The sequence below is a fragment of the Acanthopagrus latus genome, chromosome 8 (assembly GCF_904848185.1).
Source record: "Acanthopagrus latus isolate v.2019 chromosome 8, fAcaLat1.1, whole genome shotgun sequence".
Taxonomy (NCBI): domain Eukaryota; kingdom Metazoa; phylum Chordata; class Actinopteri; order Spariformes; family Sparidae; genus Acanthopagrus; species Acanthopagrus latus.
In genome coordinates this window covers 31,115,382-31,128,259 of record NC_051046.1, presented here as the reverse complement: position 1 = coordinate 31,128,259, position 12,878 = coordinate 31,115,382, and the positions used below count along the sequence as shown (strand labels likewise).

At 42.7% G+C, this 12,878-nt stretch overlaps 1 protein-coding gene across 4 annotated transcripts in view; it reads right to left on the bottom strand.

Moving 5' to 3' along the window:
* Positions 1–12,878, bottom strand: part of LOC119024832 (NT-3 growth factor receptor-like) — a 266,546-nt gene that overhangs the window by 186,617 nt on the left and 67,051 nt on the right. For all 4 annotated transcript variants that reach the window (XM_037107965.1, XM_037107966.1, XM_037107968.1 and 1 more), the window contains 2 exons: positions 10,986–11,140; positions 3,748–3,890 (listed from right to left, as the gene is read on the bottom strand). In XM_037107965.1, the coding sequence (XP_036963860.1) occupies positions 3,748–3,890; positions 10,986–11,140 (298 nt within the window). The remainder of the gene's footprint in view (positions 1–3,747; positions 3,891–10,985; positions 11,141–12,878) is intronic.

The following is a 12,878-nucleotide window of genomic DNA, read 5'->3' as shown; positions in this document are numbered from 1 at the left end:
ACGGGAGGCAAGATAAGGAGGAACAAAAGGCGAGCTTTGATGAAAGCTGTTACAAAAACCAAAAGCAGACAAAACAGGGCAAAAGACAAAGTAGCAAACAAGAATGAGACAAAGTAGCAAAAGAAAACAGCTAGACAAAGTACAAATCAAAAATCAAAGTTTAACTCAAAACATGGAAAACTCAAAACCAAAAACATACCAAACGGGACAGGAGCATGGACAGGAGCATGGAACAGGAGCATGGAACAGGAGCATGGAGCAGGAGCATACAGAAAACAGAAAACAATGACCAGACAAGGAGTGAGGGGAACACAGAGACTAAGTACACAGACACTAATGACATGACGAGGAACAGGTGAGGAGAGAGAGGAGGGAGAAAGGAAGCCAGGTGTGATAATGAGGAGGAGGAGCACAGAGGAACAGACCAGGAGGGAACAAGACAACAGACAGAGGGAGCCAGAGGGGAGAACATAGGAGAAACTTAAAGGACACATGAGGGCATGGAAAATCAAAACATGAGATACAAGACATGGAAAAACAAAAACATAACACAAGACAATACAATGACGTGAATCAAATACAAGAAACCAAAAAAACAGATACAAAGACAAAAACAAACAGGAGACATGACAATAAGGTGTTGATATTTCATGGCAAAGGAAAAAAAAATGGTTGACACCGTCATGCCCACCAGTTATAACATAGCAGAAAGCTAATATAACAGAAAGCTTTCCATAAGCGTTTCATTTTCAAGGCATGAGGATGATACTGAGTTAATGTGAAGACTGTGGTGTTAAATCTCTAGGAGGAGATCATTTTCAAACGAGGCACAAATTTGTTAAAAATGGCGCCTCACATCAAAATGGCCAAGTTCCTGTATTGGTCCAAAGGGGTTTTTTGTACGTCTGCTCATGATAAATGTGCGTACCGAATTTCGTTAATCTATGTGCATGTAGGAGGCAGGACATTACAATAGTGGGCACTACAGAACCCGCAGGTCACAGCCACACCCAAAGCCAATGGTTTGTGACCTGCTCGGGCCCTAATTAAGTATTGACTTACAGTAAAAGAATTTCTAATGTTTGTCCGTGATTGAAATGGATGTATTGAAGTTTAAAAATGTAATGAATGAAATGTTAACTCGGGCTGCACAGTGGCCCAGTGGTTAGCACTGCCGCCTCACAGCTCCCGGTTGGGACGCCTGGGATCTTTCTGTGTGGAGTTTGCATGTTCTCCCTGTGCAGCGTGGGTTTTCACCGGGTACTCCGGCTTCCTCCCACAGTCCAAAAACATGCTGAGGTTAATTGATTATTCTAAATTGTCCGTAGGTGTGAATGAGAGTGTGCCTGGTTGTTTGTCTCTATGTGTAGCCCTGTGATAGACTGGCGACCTGTCCAGGGTGTCCCCTGCCTTCGCCCTAAGTCAGCTGGGATAGGCTCCAGCCCCCCCGCGACCCTGCAGAGGATTAAGCGGCGTACAGATAATGGATGGATGGAAATGTTAACTCAGTAAAGAAACAGAGTTGAGCTGAGGCCAAGCGGAAGTGTATAGAAATAATGTTTGATGATGATTGATAGTAACTGAAATAAGTATTGAGCTGCATGCTCAATTTTCTTTTGTAATTTTCATATCCCAGATATTAAGATTAGTGTAGGTTTTCCTCCCTCGGGAGCGCCTTGTGTTTTTGTGTGTTTTGTGTTTGTTCGTGTTGTTTGTCTCCAAAGAGTTTCATAGCCTTTTATCCATCATCTCGTCTGGAGAGTTGCGAATCAGAAAAATAAAACTTGATTCTGCTTCTGTCCAAACTGCATTTGAGTCCTCTCTTTTGTCCCAAGTCTGACACTCTATTGCAATTATAACTAGAACTGCAAGCAGTTATGAACGAGGGGCCAAGCCCCCCCGTGCACTGCAGAGCCCATGGAAGTTTGGCCCAAAGGATGATGGGCTCGGGGCAAAAGTGAGGACACAGGCCAATGTCTGAGCTGTGGTATTCGCTGTGATGAGAAGCGCACTGGAAGAGCAAAAAGCTGAATGTGTGCCGATTTGGATTTGTTGTACTAAGTCATGCCCACTTTGACCAATCATTACCTAATTATATGGCTGGCCTCAGGAGTGACCCCACATCAGTAGTGTTTCATTACATTTCTATTATTGCAACAACAAATGAGAGTGACAGGAAAAAATGCATTTATGTTGATTAATGTGTGTTGACTTAACAAAGGAAACAAAGTGCAGTGGGTGGGCGGCGCCTATGTCAGAAATCCTAGCTCTATTGGGGAAATACATGAATATGATGTTTATAAATGTGTTCTTTAAAATGTGGAAGTTGAGGGCAAAAACACATTTACATCCGTTATAGTGCCACCTATAGGCCAATTTAAACCAAATTTGGCACAGAGACTCTGGATGACTTCAGGAACAATTGACTTAAGTTTGATAAAGCATTAAGTTTGACCAAAAATATGAAACAATATGTGTTTCATATATAAAAGATTTGTAAATGTGTAATTTAAAATGTGGAAGTTAAAGGCAAAAACGTGATTGGATCCATTATAACACCACCTAGTGGAGTACATGTGCAATTTTTGGTATGGCAGAAGTGTGTCCTATTCTCTATGTACCATATAAATTTCAAAGGTCTCAGCATAATGGTTTGGCTGAAATTAATGTTTGTTGTTTATCTTGTAATAAGCCACGCCCACATTGACCAGTCATGACCACCTTCAAGATATGGCCTCAGGATTGGGCCTACATCATACCGACCAAATTTCGTAAAAATAGGTGTAGCTGTTCAAGAGGTATAAACTTCCCAAATTCTTAGCACCTCCTAGTGGCCGAAATTCGCCAAATTCAGCTCATCCCTTCCCAGTCTCATGGCAACCAAGGATCTCAAATTTGGTGTTAATAGCATTCAGGCTGACCGAGGGTTGTTGTTAAGCTGTCTGGGGAGTGTACCCGGTAATATGGTGGCTGATCAGAAATGTCTTAGTTCGCCTTCTGTGCTCAAAGACAGTCATTCCAATTTGACATAGATGGATTTGTCTTCTCCTCTTTTAAACCATCTCTCTTCTCTGGCCAAGATGTTTACGTCGTTGTCCTCAAAGGAAATATTTTTCTCCGTCAATATGTAGGGTGAGGGTTAGAAATACCAGTTGTCCTTGTAGTTTAGAAACATCATTATTAGTGTTCTTGGTGGCTGGTGGTGTCCCTCATTTGTCCGATTTGGTGTGCCCTTTCAATAACAACTGAGGACTGCAGTGTCCTAGCAACTAATACCTATGGAATCCATCTCTAAAAAAAGAACATTAGTCTCATCACTCTGCCCTCTAGCAGGCCCGCCTGCTCTTACCGATGCTGATCAAACCAGATAGTCATATCGATATACCAGAATTTCTCAATAGTTTTAATGTTTGTTTCTGTAGAATATGTAACAGTGCACTCTTTTTCTGTCTTTCTCTCCCTCCCTCTGTCTCTTTCCTTCTTTATTTATCTTGTTCTTGCAAACAAGAAAGAAAAACAAGTACAAAGGACAATCATATCATCATATTTATTGATAAATATGATGATGATTATAATTTATGATGGTAATAACGTACCAACTCCTTGTCTGCCTCTGTATACTGGCTTCCACACTTGTCTGTGTATCCCTGTTTTGTTTCAGAAACCATTAACAAAACATAGATCAGCTGTTTTATGTTTTCCTTAATGTGAGTAAGGGTGTGCGTTGTGTGTTTGCGTCCTCCCTACCTGTTGTGTACTGATGGAGTTCAAGCTGTTGACAGGCCAGTCCACCTCTGGTAACGGGGATCCAGAGCCATTACAGATTGCTGTTACTTGATCACCCTCAATAACTGTGAGGTTGCTATGGCTGATGCTGATATCTGGCAGGTCTAAAACAAAGAGAGATAGAATATAATAAATAACATAACACTCACTCACACACACACACACACACACTTGCTTGTCTTTCTCAGTTGGTCTTCAAGCGCCCCCATACAGTTGTTGTCATACACTTGTAAAGAACATGTATATCATGGCAGCTTTTGACAATGACTGTAAATGTTCAATATGGTTGAGGTCAAGTGTGTAGAACAGGCCATGACTCCTTGGTCTTCTTAGGTCTTCAAGTACTTTGAGGTGTGTTTGGGCTCATTATCCTGCTGCAGTATGAACTGCGATGATTGAAAAGGCTCTGAATTTTTTATGCAATTTGGAAACTGCCAAAGCACTTCAATGTAATTTCTTTTATCCACGATGTGGTACTAGAGCTTTTTGTATTTCTTACTGTGTTATGTTTTTGTATATCAAACCGTCTACTGTAAAATCTACTGCCAATGCTCTTGACTCTTTCGATAAAACCGGAGTTGGTCCCCAATAGTTGCACAGTGGCTGCCCTTCTGCTGGTTCACTAGCAAGGACCACACCATCAACGAGATACGTTTAAGGATTTATTAGTGACGAAGGAAAACGAAGTGTCGAAGATCATGGTTCTTTTGAGTTCTTCGAGTGCATTGTGGGGATTCTTGAAGAGAATCTGCCGCCACTCCCGGGCAGTGACGGACCCTCCATGGACCTATGAAGGAGAGGAGAGAAAGAGAAACAGGGAGAGAGAAATGGGGTGGGGGGGAGGGGCGCAGTATACAAGAGCGAAGTAGAGGAGAGGGTCAGGTGGTTATTTATAGAAATACGGAAGTCGGCGCTGTTGTGGTGTGGTCCTGCTCCTGAAACTTCGCCAATTAAGCTTCAATTAAATGCACGGAAATAGTTTCACTCAGTCACACAGAAGATGGGGCCTATGAGAAATAAAGACTTGTCTTTCTCTCAAAAAACATGGAATATTGGCAAGTAGTTCTTGTCAGGTTGTGCCTCTAATCAAACATACGAAGTTTAGGGCAGATCAGAGCATATACACTCAAGTTACACTAACTGAATGCCATCCTGGAAGTTGAGAACCCCAGAGGGAGATTTAAGACACCAACTGGACTTTTCTGGGGGGACTGTCACTAGAAAAGTTTGAGATTCAGTGACGTATGTTATGGCTCCAGGGGACATTTTGTAAGTCTGGACATGAAAAATGTGCCTACAAAACGTAATACATCATGATATGCAATGGCTATCTTTATTTGTGTGCAATGTCTTCCGGCACCGGCGCGAGCAGGACGCTGATCCAGTAGCTCCGTACGTGTTGTTTCGTTTTTAGTATCTAAGTGTGTGTTTTGTTTTTGTTTTTTTTTCAACTAAGCACACTTGCTGTGTAGGCCCTTATATATCCTCTGGATACAACGTCTTTTTATCGGCAACAAATCAGTGGACAACTTGCTTATTCAAGGGAGAAGCTGATTTCACTCCAAACAATGGGACAAGCCGGCATTGTTCACTCCATACCTGTGGAGCTGAGGAGGAGGAGACGAGGCCGCAGAGCCGGGGCGAAGGTGAAGGCTAGGCTAGCGGCTAAGCGGTGGAAGTACAAGCCCTCGGTTCCTTCGATCATCATGGGGAATGTCAACTGCCTGACCAACAAGACAGACGAGCTGGCTGCCCTTGTGAAGACCGACAGGACATTCAGGGAGAGCAGTTTACTGTGTCTCTCTGAAACTTGGCTCACCCAGAACACACCGGACGATAATGTGGATGTACTTGGATTCACCACGGTGAGAGCGGACAGAGACTCCAGACGCAGCGGCAAACGCAAAGGTGGGGGACTCGCATTGTTTATTAACACCAGATGGTGCAACCCTGGGCATGTTATGGTGAAGGAGACTGAGTGCAACAGAGACATTGAGTTGCTGGCGGTAGGACTCAGACCGTACTATATGCCCAGAGAGTTCTCCCACGCCATTGTTGTTTGTGTTTACATCCCTCCGCGTGCACACGCCGAGACCGTGTGACATCATCCACTCCACCGTATCCAGGCTGCAAACACAACACCCAGACGCATTCATCGCCATCTCAGGGGATTTTAACCACGTCACACTGGACTCAATACTACCAGACTTTCACCAGTTTGTAAGCTGCCCCACCAGGAAGAACAGGACTTTAGACCTCCTGTACACCAACGTGAAGGAAGCTTATGCGGCCACTCCTCTGCCCCCACTGGGAAAGTCTGATCATAACCTGGTCCTGCTCACACCACACTACAAGCCAAAGATCCAGAGACAGTCCACAACCACCCGCTCCTTCAGGAAATGGTCTCCTGAGGCAGCAGATGCTCTAAGGGACTGCTTCGAATCTACCGACTGGAGCGTCCTGCAGGACACACATGGTGAGGACATCGAGGGGGTCACCCACTGCACGACTGACTACCTGAACTTTTGTATGGACGTTGTGGTTCCCATTAGGACTGTACGCTGCTTTCCAAACAACAAGCCCTGGATCACCAGTGATGTCAAGGATATCCTTAACAGGAAGAAGAGGGCATTCAAGGACGGTGACAGAGACGAGCTGAAGCGCGTACAGGGGGAACTCAAGGTCCAGCTGAGAGAGGCAAAGGAGGAGTACAGAAGGAAGGTGGAACAGAAGCTGCAGCGGAACAACATGAGGGAGGTCTGGGATGGCATGAAAACCATCACAGGCTGCAAGAAGAAGGGCAGCAGCACAGAAGAGGGGGATGCTGGGAGAGCTAACCAGCTAAACCTGTTTTTTAACAGGTTTGATACCCGAGCTCCCACAGCCAGTGACTGCCCACTTCACACCCCCATCACCCCCATCACGTCCATTATCACCTCGGACTACAGGGCACCCCCACCCGCCACATCCACGGACAGTTCAACACTCCCCCCCACCCCTACCATAGACAGTTCAACCCCCCCTCCTCACCGCTACGGACATTTCAATCCCCCGCCCCTTCACCATCACCAAGGAGCAGGTGAGCAAAGAGCTGAGGAGACTGCGCCCAAGGAAAGCAGCGGGCCCGGACAAAGTGTGTCCAAGGATGCTCAAGGCCTGCTCTGCTGAACTGGGGTAGCCGCTTCAGCAACTGTTCAACCATAGCCTGAGGTTGGGGAGGGTCCCCGTGCTCTGGAAGACTTCATGTCTCATCCCGGTTCCTAAGATTAAACACCCCAAGGAGCCAGGTGACTTCAGACCAGTAGCACTAACATCCCACATCATGAAGACCTTCGAACGGCTGCTGCTCCATCTCCTCAGACCCCGGGTCCACCACGCACAGGATCCACTGCAGTTTGGATACCAGGAGAAGTTGGGGGTGGAGGATGCCATCCTCTATCTGCTTCACAGGGCACACGCTCATCTGGACAAGGAGAGCGGTGCTGTGAGAATCATGTTCTTTGATTTTTCCAGGCTCCACTCTAATTCATCCCAAAGGTGTTCTATTGGGTTGAGGTCAGGACTCTGTGCAGGCCAGTCAAGTTCATCCACACGAAACTCTCTCATCCATGTCTTTATGGACCATGCTTTGTACACTGGTGCACAGCCATGTTGGAACAGGAAGGGGGCATCCCCAAACTGTACCCACAAAGTTGGGAGCATGGAAATGTCCAATATTTCTTGGTATGTTGAAACATTCAGAGTTCCTTTCACTGGAACTAAGGGGCCAAGCCCGGCTCCTGAAAAACAGCCCCACACCATAATCCCCCCTCGACCAAACTTTACACATGGCACAATGCAGTCAGACAAGTACCGTTCTCCAAGCACCTGTGCTTGCTTTTACATAACTGTGGCCATGGCAGTGATTGGAACATCGGATTTCAATATTTGGTTGAGTGAATATTTTTGGCAATATAGTGTATTTGATAGACTGTCACCAACTTCATATCTTCAGACAAGACCCAGAGAAACATAATGATTAGAAAAGTTTGACAATTGAGGGGGACACAGGGTAGCAGTGAAGTGTCACCTCTGATGACATCACACATCACACCCAGTCTCGCGACTCCTTAAAAGAAAGGATGATGCTCTCTTCGCTGCAGCCTACATAGGAGTTTATCTTCACCTCTAGATGCCACACGTGACACACTTTTGCTGGCTTGAGGGAAGGAGGCCACAGTTCCAGTCAAAAATCAGCTGTGTGTTGGCAACTCAAGCATGCTTGGAGAAAAGAACCATCACACCAGAGACCTACTACACCTCTGCGTCCTGACCCAACAAAGTCAGGACTGAAGAAACTTAAGATTGCCCGCACAAAGGGGTGCATGAAAGAGAGAGAGACAGAGGGAAACAGAGAGAGACAGACAGAGACGCAGGACTCAACAACAAAGGCCGACTCGAGAATCGACACAAACTTGCCTTGAACATGACGTATGAAACTGTGAACTGCATTTAAATGTGACAACATAATTTTACACTTAATACATGTGCTAAAGTGCTTTAGCTGGGTACAGTTTGTAGGTAAATTTTCTTTTCTAGTTCACAGTTACAGACACCCTACATCAGTATACATTATATCGATGTCAAGTAACCAGATACCAGTGAGGAGCTGGTGGAATAGTGGCTTCAGGGCGCAATGACCTCAGTATAGCTGGTCTAGACAGCTGAGACAATTGTTCCTACATTTTCTGTCCTATTTAGTTTAACTGTTTGTTAGAGTTTACAGATAACTCTTCATTTTGTTTGGACCTATTTCTTTGAGTCAATATGAAATAAATATATACCAATAATAATAATACCAATAATAATAATAATAATAATAATTATAAGTAATTATTAATTTCCTCAACATTCTAATTATGATTTATATTATGCCTAATAATTTACAAATAAAGATGACAATAAAGTGGCGATCCTTCTGACCGATGCTCCATATCTGGCGATACAGCTTCCAGTGATCAGTAATCGACACACGCTGATTTCTTATTTAAAGTTCCTCTATTCAGACATCTGCTGTGTTGCTGAACAAAGCTCTATTTACTTCTATGTGGTCCAAAACCCCAAACCTCTTTGTTCTTTGTTTAGTGTCTTGTCACTGTACATTAGTATGTGCATTGATGTTGTCATGTCTTTGTCTGAAGATAATTGCATAAATGATACTATATAGCCAAATTTGCTGACTATGTGAGTCTATGTGTATGAGCAAAATGCTCTATTAACTGCAGGAGGAGGAGCACTGTCAGTAATGTGATGTGAGGATCACATCTGTGTGGGCAACAATGGTATAATGCTGCTTACACATTGATGCTTCAGTATTAATTAAATAAGCAACTAATTAATTATATCATATATAATTATATCAGTCAGAGAGGCCAAACCAGTACTTTTACTTTAATACTCTAACTACATTTTGCTACAGACACTGGGGTACTTTTACTTAATTAAAGGATGCAAATACTCCTTCCATCACTGGCTAACATGTGGCTTAGGTGCTGTTATTTTATCTATTACTATTAACAGTAACACCCAGTGTTCACATATCTCTTCACCAGATGAAATCTTTCCAAGGGCAACACATTTGTCAGGGCGGGCTCTCCTGAACTAGTCCCTACAAGCAATTACTGGGTCACAATTGCATCCGATTTATTTATTTAAATACCATTTAAATATATTTTCACCTGCAAATGTGGGTTTAGCAATCTCATCTAAATTTGCAATCTATTTAGATTTTGTAGCTGTTTCAAATCTAGTCCACTTAGTGGAATAATAATGTCAATCAATAGCACCCTAAAAAAACAAACAAACAAAAAAAAAACAAGCAACTTTTGGTCTGGGTACCAACTTCTTCAGTGTCCCCGAATTTCAACCACACACTTGGTATATGCAGTTGAAGCAAGGGACCCTTTTGCAATGAGATCAAACCAGCTGTGTGGTCTGTCAACATGATGAGGATCCAACTCATGAGTACTTTTTACTGTTGCATTATTACAGTACCATAGTAATCATGGGTCTGACCCTCAAACCAAGGCTGCATTAATGCATGGGCTTTCCTGGGCTGAAGCCCAGGGGCCCCCCAAGTTCAGGGGCCTCCCATGTTCAGGTTAATCGATTCTTCCCGGGCTGCACCGTCACTGTAAACAAACATACCCCACTCGCAAATCTGCGATGATGTCACACACAAGCTGCTGCAGAGCAGAGGTGAGCTGAGCTGCTACATGCGAGAAATGTCGTCCCGGCAAAGTTAAAAGTCTGGCTGCATTTCACAAAGAAGGACGACACCTCGGGATCGTCACCTGTAATACCTGTAGGATCTGTGCGCCAAAGGCAGTAATACAACTAATATGTCCACACAACACGGTATTATACTCCAGCAATGCCGTGTGTTTGACGCACTTAGCAGCACCAGTGTTAGCATTAGCATAACGGGTAAAATTAAATAACTGGCCAATGTCATTTTACTCATTTGAGTATTATTTAATTGTTTATTGAGGACTCATTTGAGTATTGTTTATTCTCAGCAGTGAATAATTAAGATTTATATTAATAAATGAAATAAAGATTTAAATTAATAAATAAATTTTATTTTAATAAACCAGGTTGTATTCTTTTCTGTACTCATGTACTACTTGTTTTGTTATGTTATGATATGTTAATAACAATATTATGGTATATTCTGGCTCAAAGAGGGAAAACTCACTGTTGTATGTCTCAAAAGAAACTAATGCATTTTGTGACATCGATTACCTAGATAATATATATATATATTTTTTTTAAATAAGACTCTATAAATCGAGGGGATGGAGGGCCTACAAAACCTCTCAGCCCCAGGTCCTAACATTAGGTTAAGGTGGCCCTGCCTCAAACAAATGTAGAACAGGACACACATACACACACACACTTTAGTTTTAGTTTTACTTTTGTATTTCATGTTTGAAGAGGTTGAATATTGGTTTAATGTAATATCCCTGGTATAATATACTAATTAGGAGGCTAGAAATTGCCAGTATTGTTTTACTTTCCACAAATCCATGAATAAGAAAATTATAAAAAAAACAATTAAGGTATCCTAGTTAGCCAGTACCATGGAAGTCCCATAAACCCAGCTCTTTAAGGTCCAAGTGTGCATATCATGTTTGAATGCTAATTTTGTTTTAACTTACCACAGCTGCTAATGTTCATATCCTGCAGGAGTATCTTCTTGTAGCCATCAGCACAGTATACCTGTTGACTGCTTAGCCCTGCACCTCCTTTCTGTTGCCATAGCTGCAGCCAGCGGATCTCACAGCCGCAGGCAAACACCACCTCATCTAAATGACTGGAGGGAGAAAAAAAAATACAATATTAGCAATATGCCAAATGCAAATGTCATTAGTGACATTTTCACCTTTAAACTACAAGTGAGAGGAGCTGAAACTTTAAAGAATGTACAATATCACAGCACTAATTAAGTGCCGAGAGCTTCCAAAAAATCTTTGTTCAGCAAATTACTGACCAACATCTTCAGTGGGCCCACACACAGATAACTGAATATGCTGCAGCCCAAGTGCAGCATTAACCCAGGCAGGCCTGACCATGGACGATTTCACAGACTACAGAATTGGGGAAGTTGAATGTATGCTTGAAAGTGGATACACACACAACAAACACATGCGTGCACATGCGCACACATTTGCACTTACACACTGACACACACATACACACACTCACACATACATACAAACATACTGCTCACTGCTCTCCGGACACAGAGTACATCATACTATAGTGCAGACTGATCCCAGCATACAAAATGCTCAGCTGTAGACAAAGACCAACTACAAAGAAAGTCAACATACGCATTGAGGAAGCCACCTCAGCCCTGCAGGACTGCTTCGAGGACACAGACTGGGATGTTTTTGCTGAGGGGGCAGACCAAGAGCGACACACATCAGCTGTCCTTTCATAAATAAACTTCTTGTTGTCATTTTATGGTTTACTGAAATAGTTAAGTTTTAGCCCCTTGCTCTTGCTCTCAGTGTGACAATGCACTTTATGGGGGATGGGAGACCTACTGGACGATGAACCATTAGATGAAACAAAAAAAAAAAAGTCCACTGCAATGATAATTAGTATTGTAGTCACAGTAGGTGGTGGCTGTGGCTCAGCGGTATAGCCAGCATCTTCTTATCAGAAGTGAGCTGGTTCGATTTCCCTCGACTGCTTGTCAAAATGTCCTTGGGCAAGCTACTGAACCACTGCTATCAGTGTATGAGTGTATGTATGAATTACCGTAAATTGCTTGGGACAAAAAGTGTCTAAATGAAAACTATCCCTCTGATTAATAGGGGATGAGGTGTGAGCGGGTGAAATTATTCTTCCTTAATAAGGATAGCATTACACATGCATCACATTGGGTCAAAATTCTGGCATATGGATTGTGAATCTGCACATGTGCCACCTGGTGGTTGTTGGTGCACACTGCAGATGACGCAAAAATCAAATGGATAAAATAGAAGTATGAATGGCATGGAAAAATGTATCAATATGAGAAAGTAATCTTTGTGTTTGAAAGTTTGAAGGGAGTTTCTATGTGAATATATGAGGGACTCAGGATAGCTTGAAAATGAGTGGGTTTGAAGTGTTTTCCAATCGACTTCCATTATAACTAAACTAAGACTAAGCTTCAAAGAAAGTTGAATATCCTGAAAAGTTTTGATGGCATTTGAAAGTTGAACGATACATTAAATGTTGACAAAATGTGGAATATTTCAAAGTTTGAATGGTGGAATGATAGCAATAATGTCCTAATTGAGTTGATTATTTGAAGTGATATGAACTGTTGGAGAAATGTCATTATAAAACCTGGTTTCTGTTTAATGCCTCATCATCTGTGTCATCAATGTTCCCTGTCTCCAAAATGTTTTTACGTATTCGTCAAAATTTACAGAAGTGAAGATACACCTCCTACTCCATTTGTTTTAATAATTAATAATTCATGCTTTAAAAGTGGCATATGCACATATCAACCCTTTGATGTGTGTAAACAACTGTTAAGGCCAGGGCTATCAGGGCTC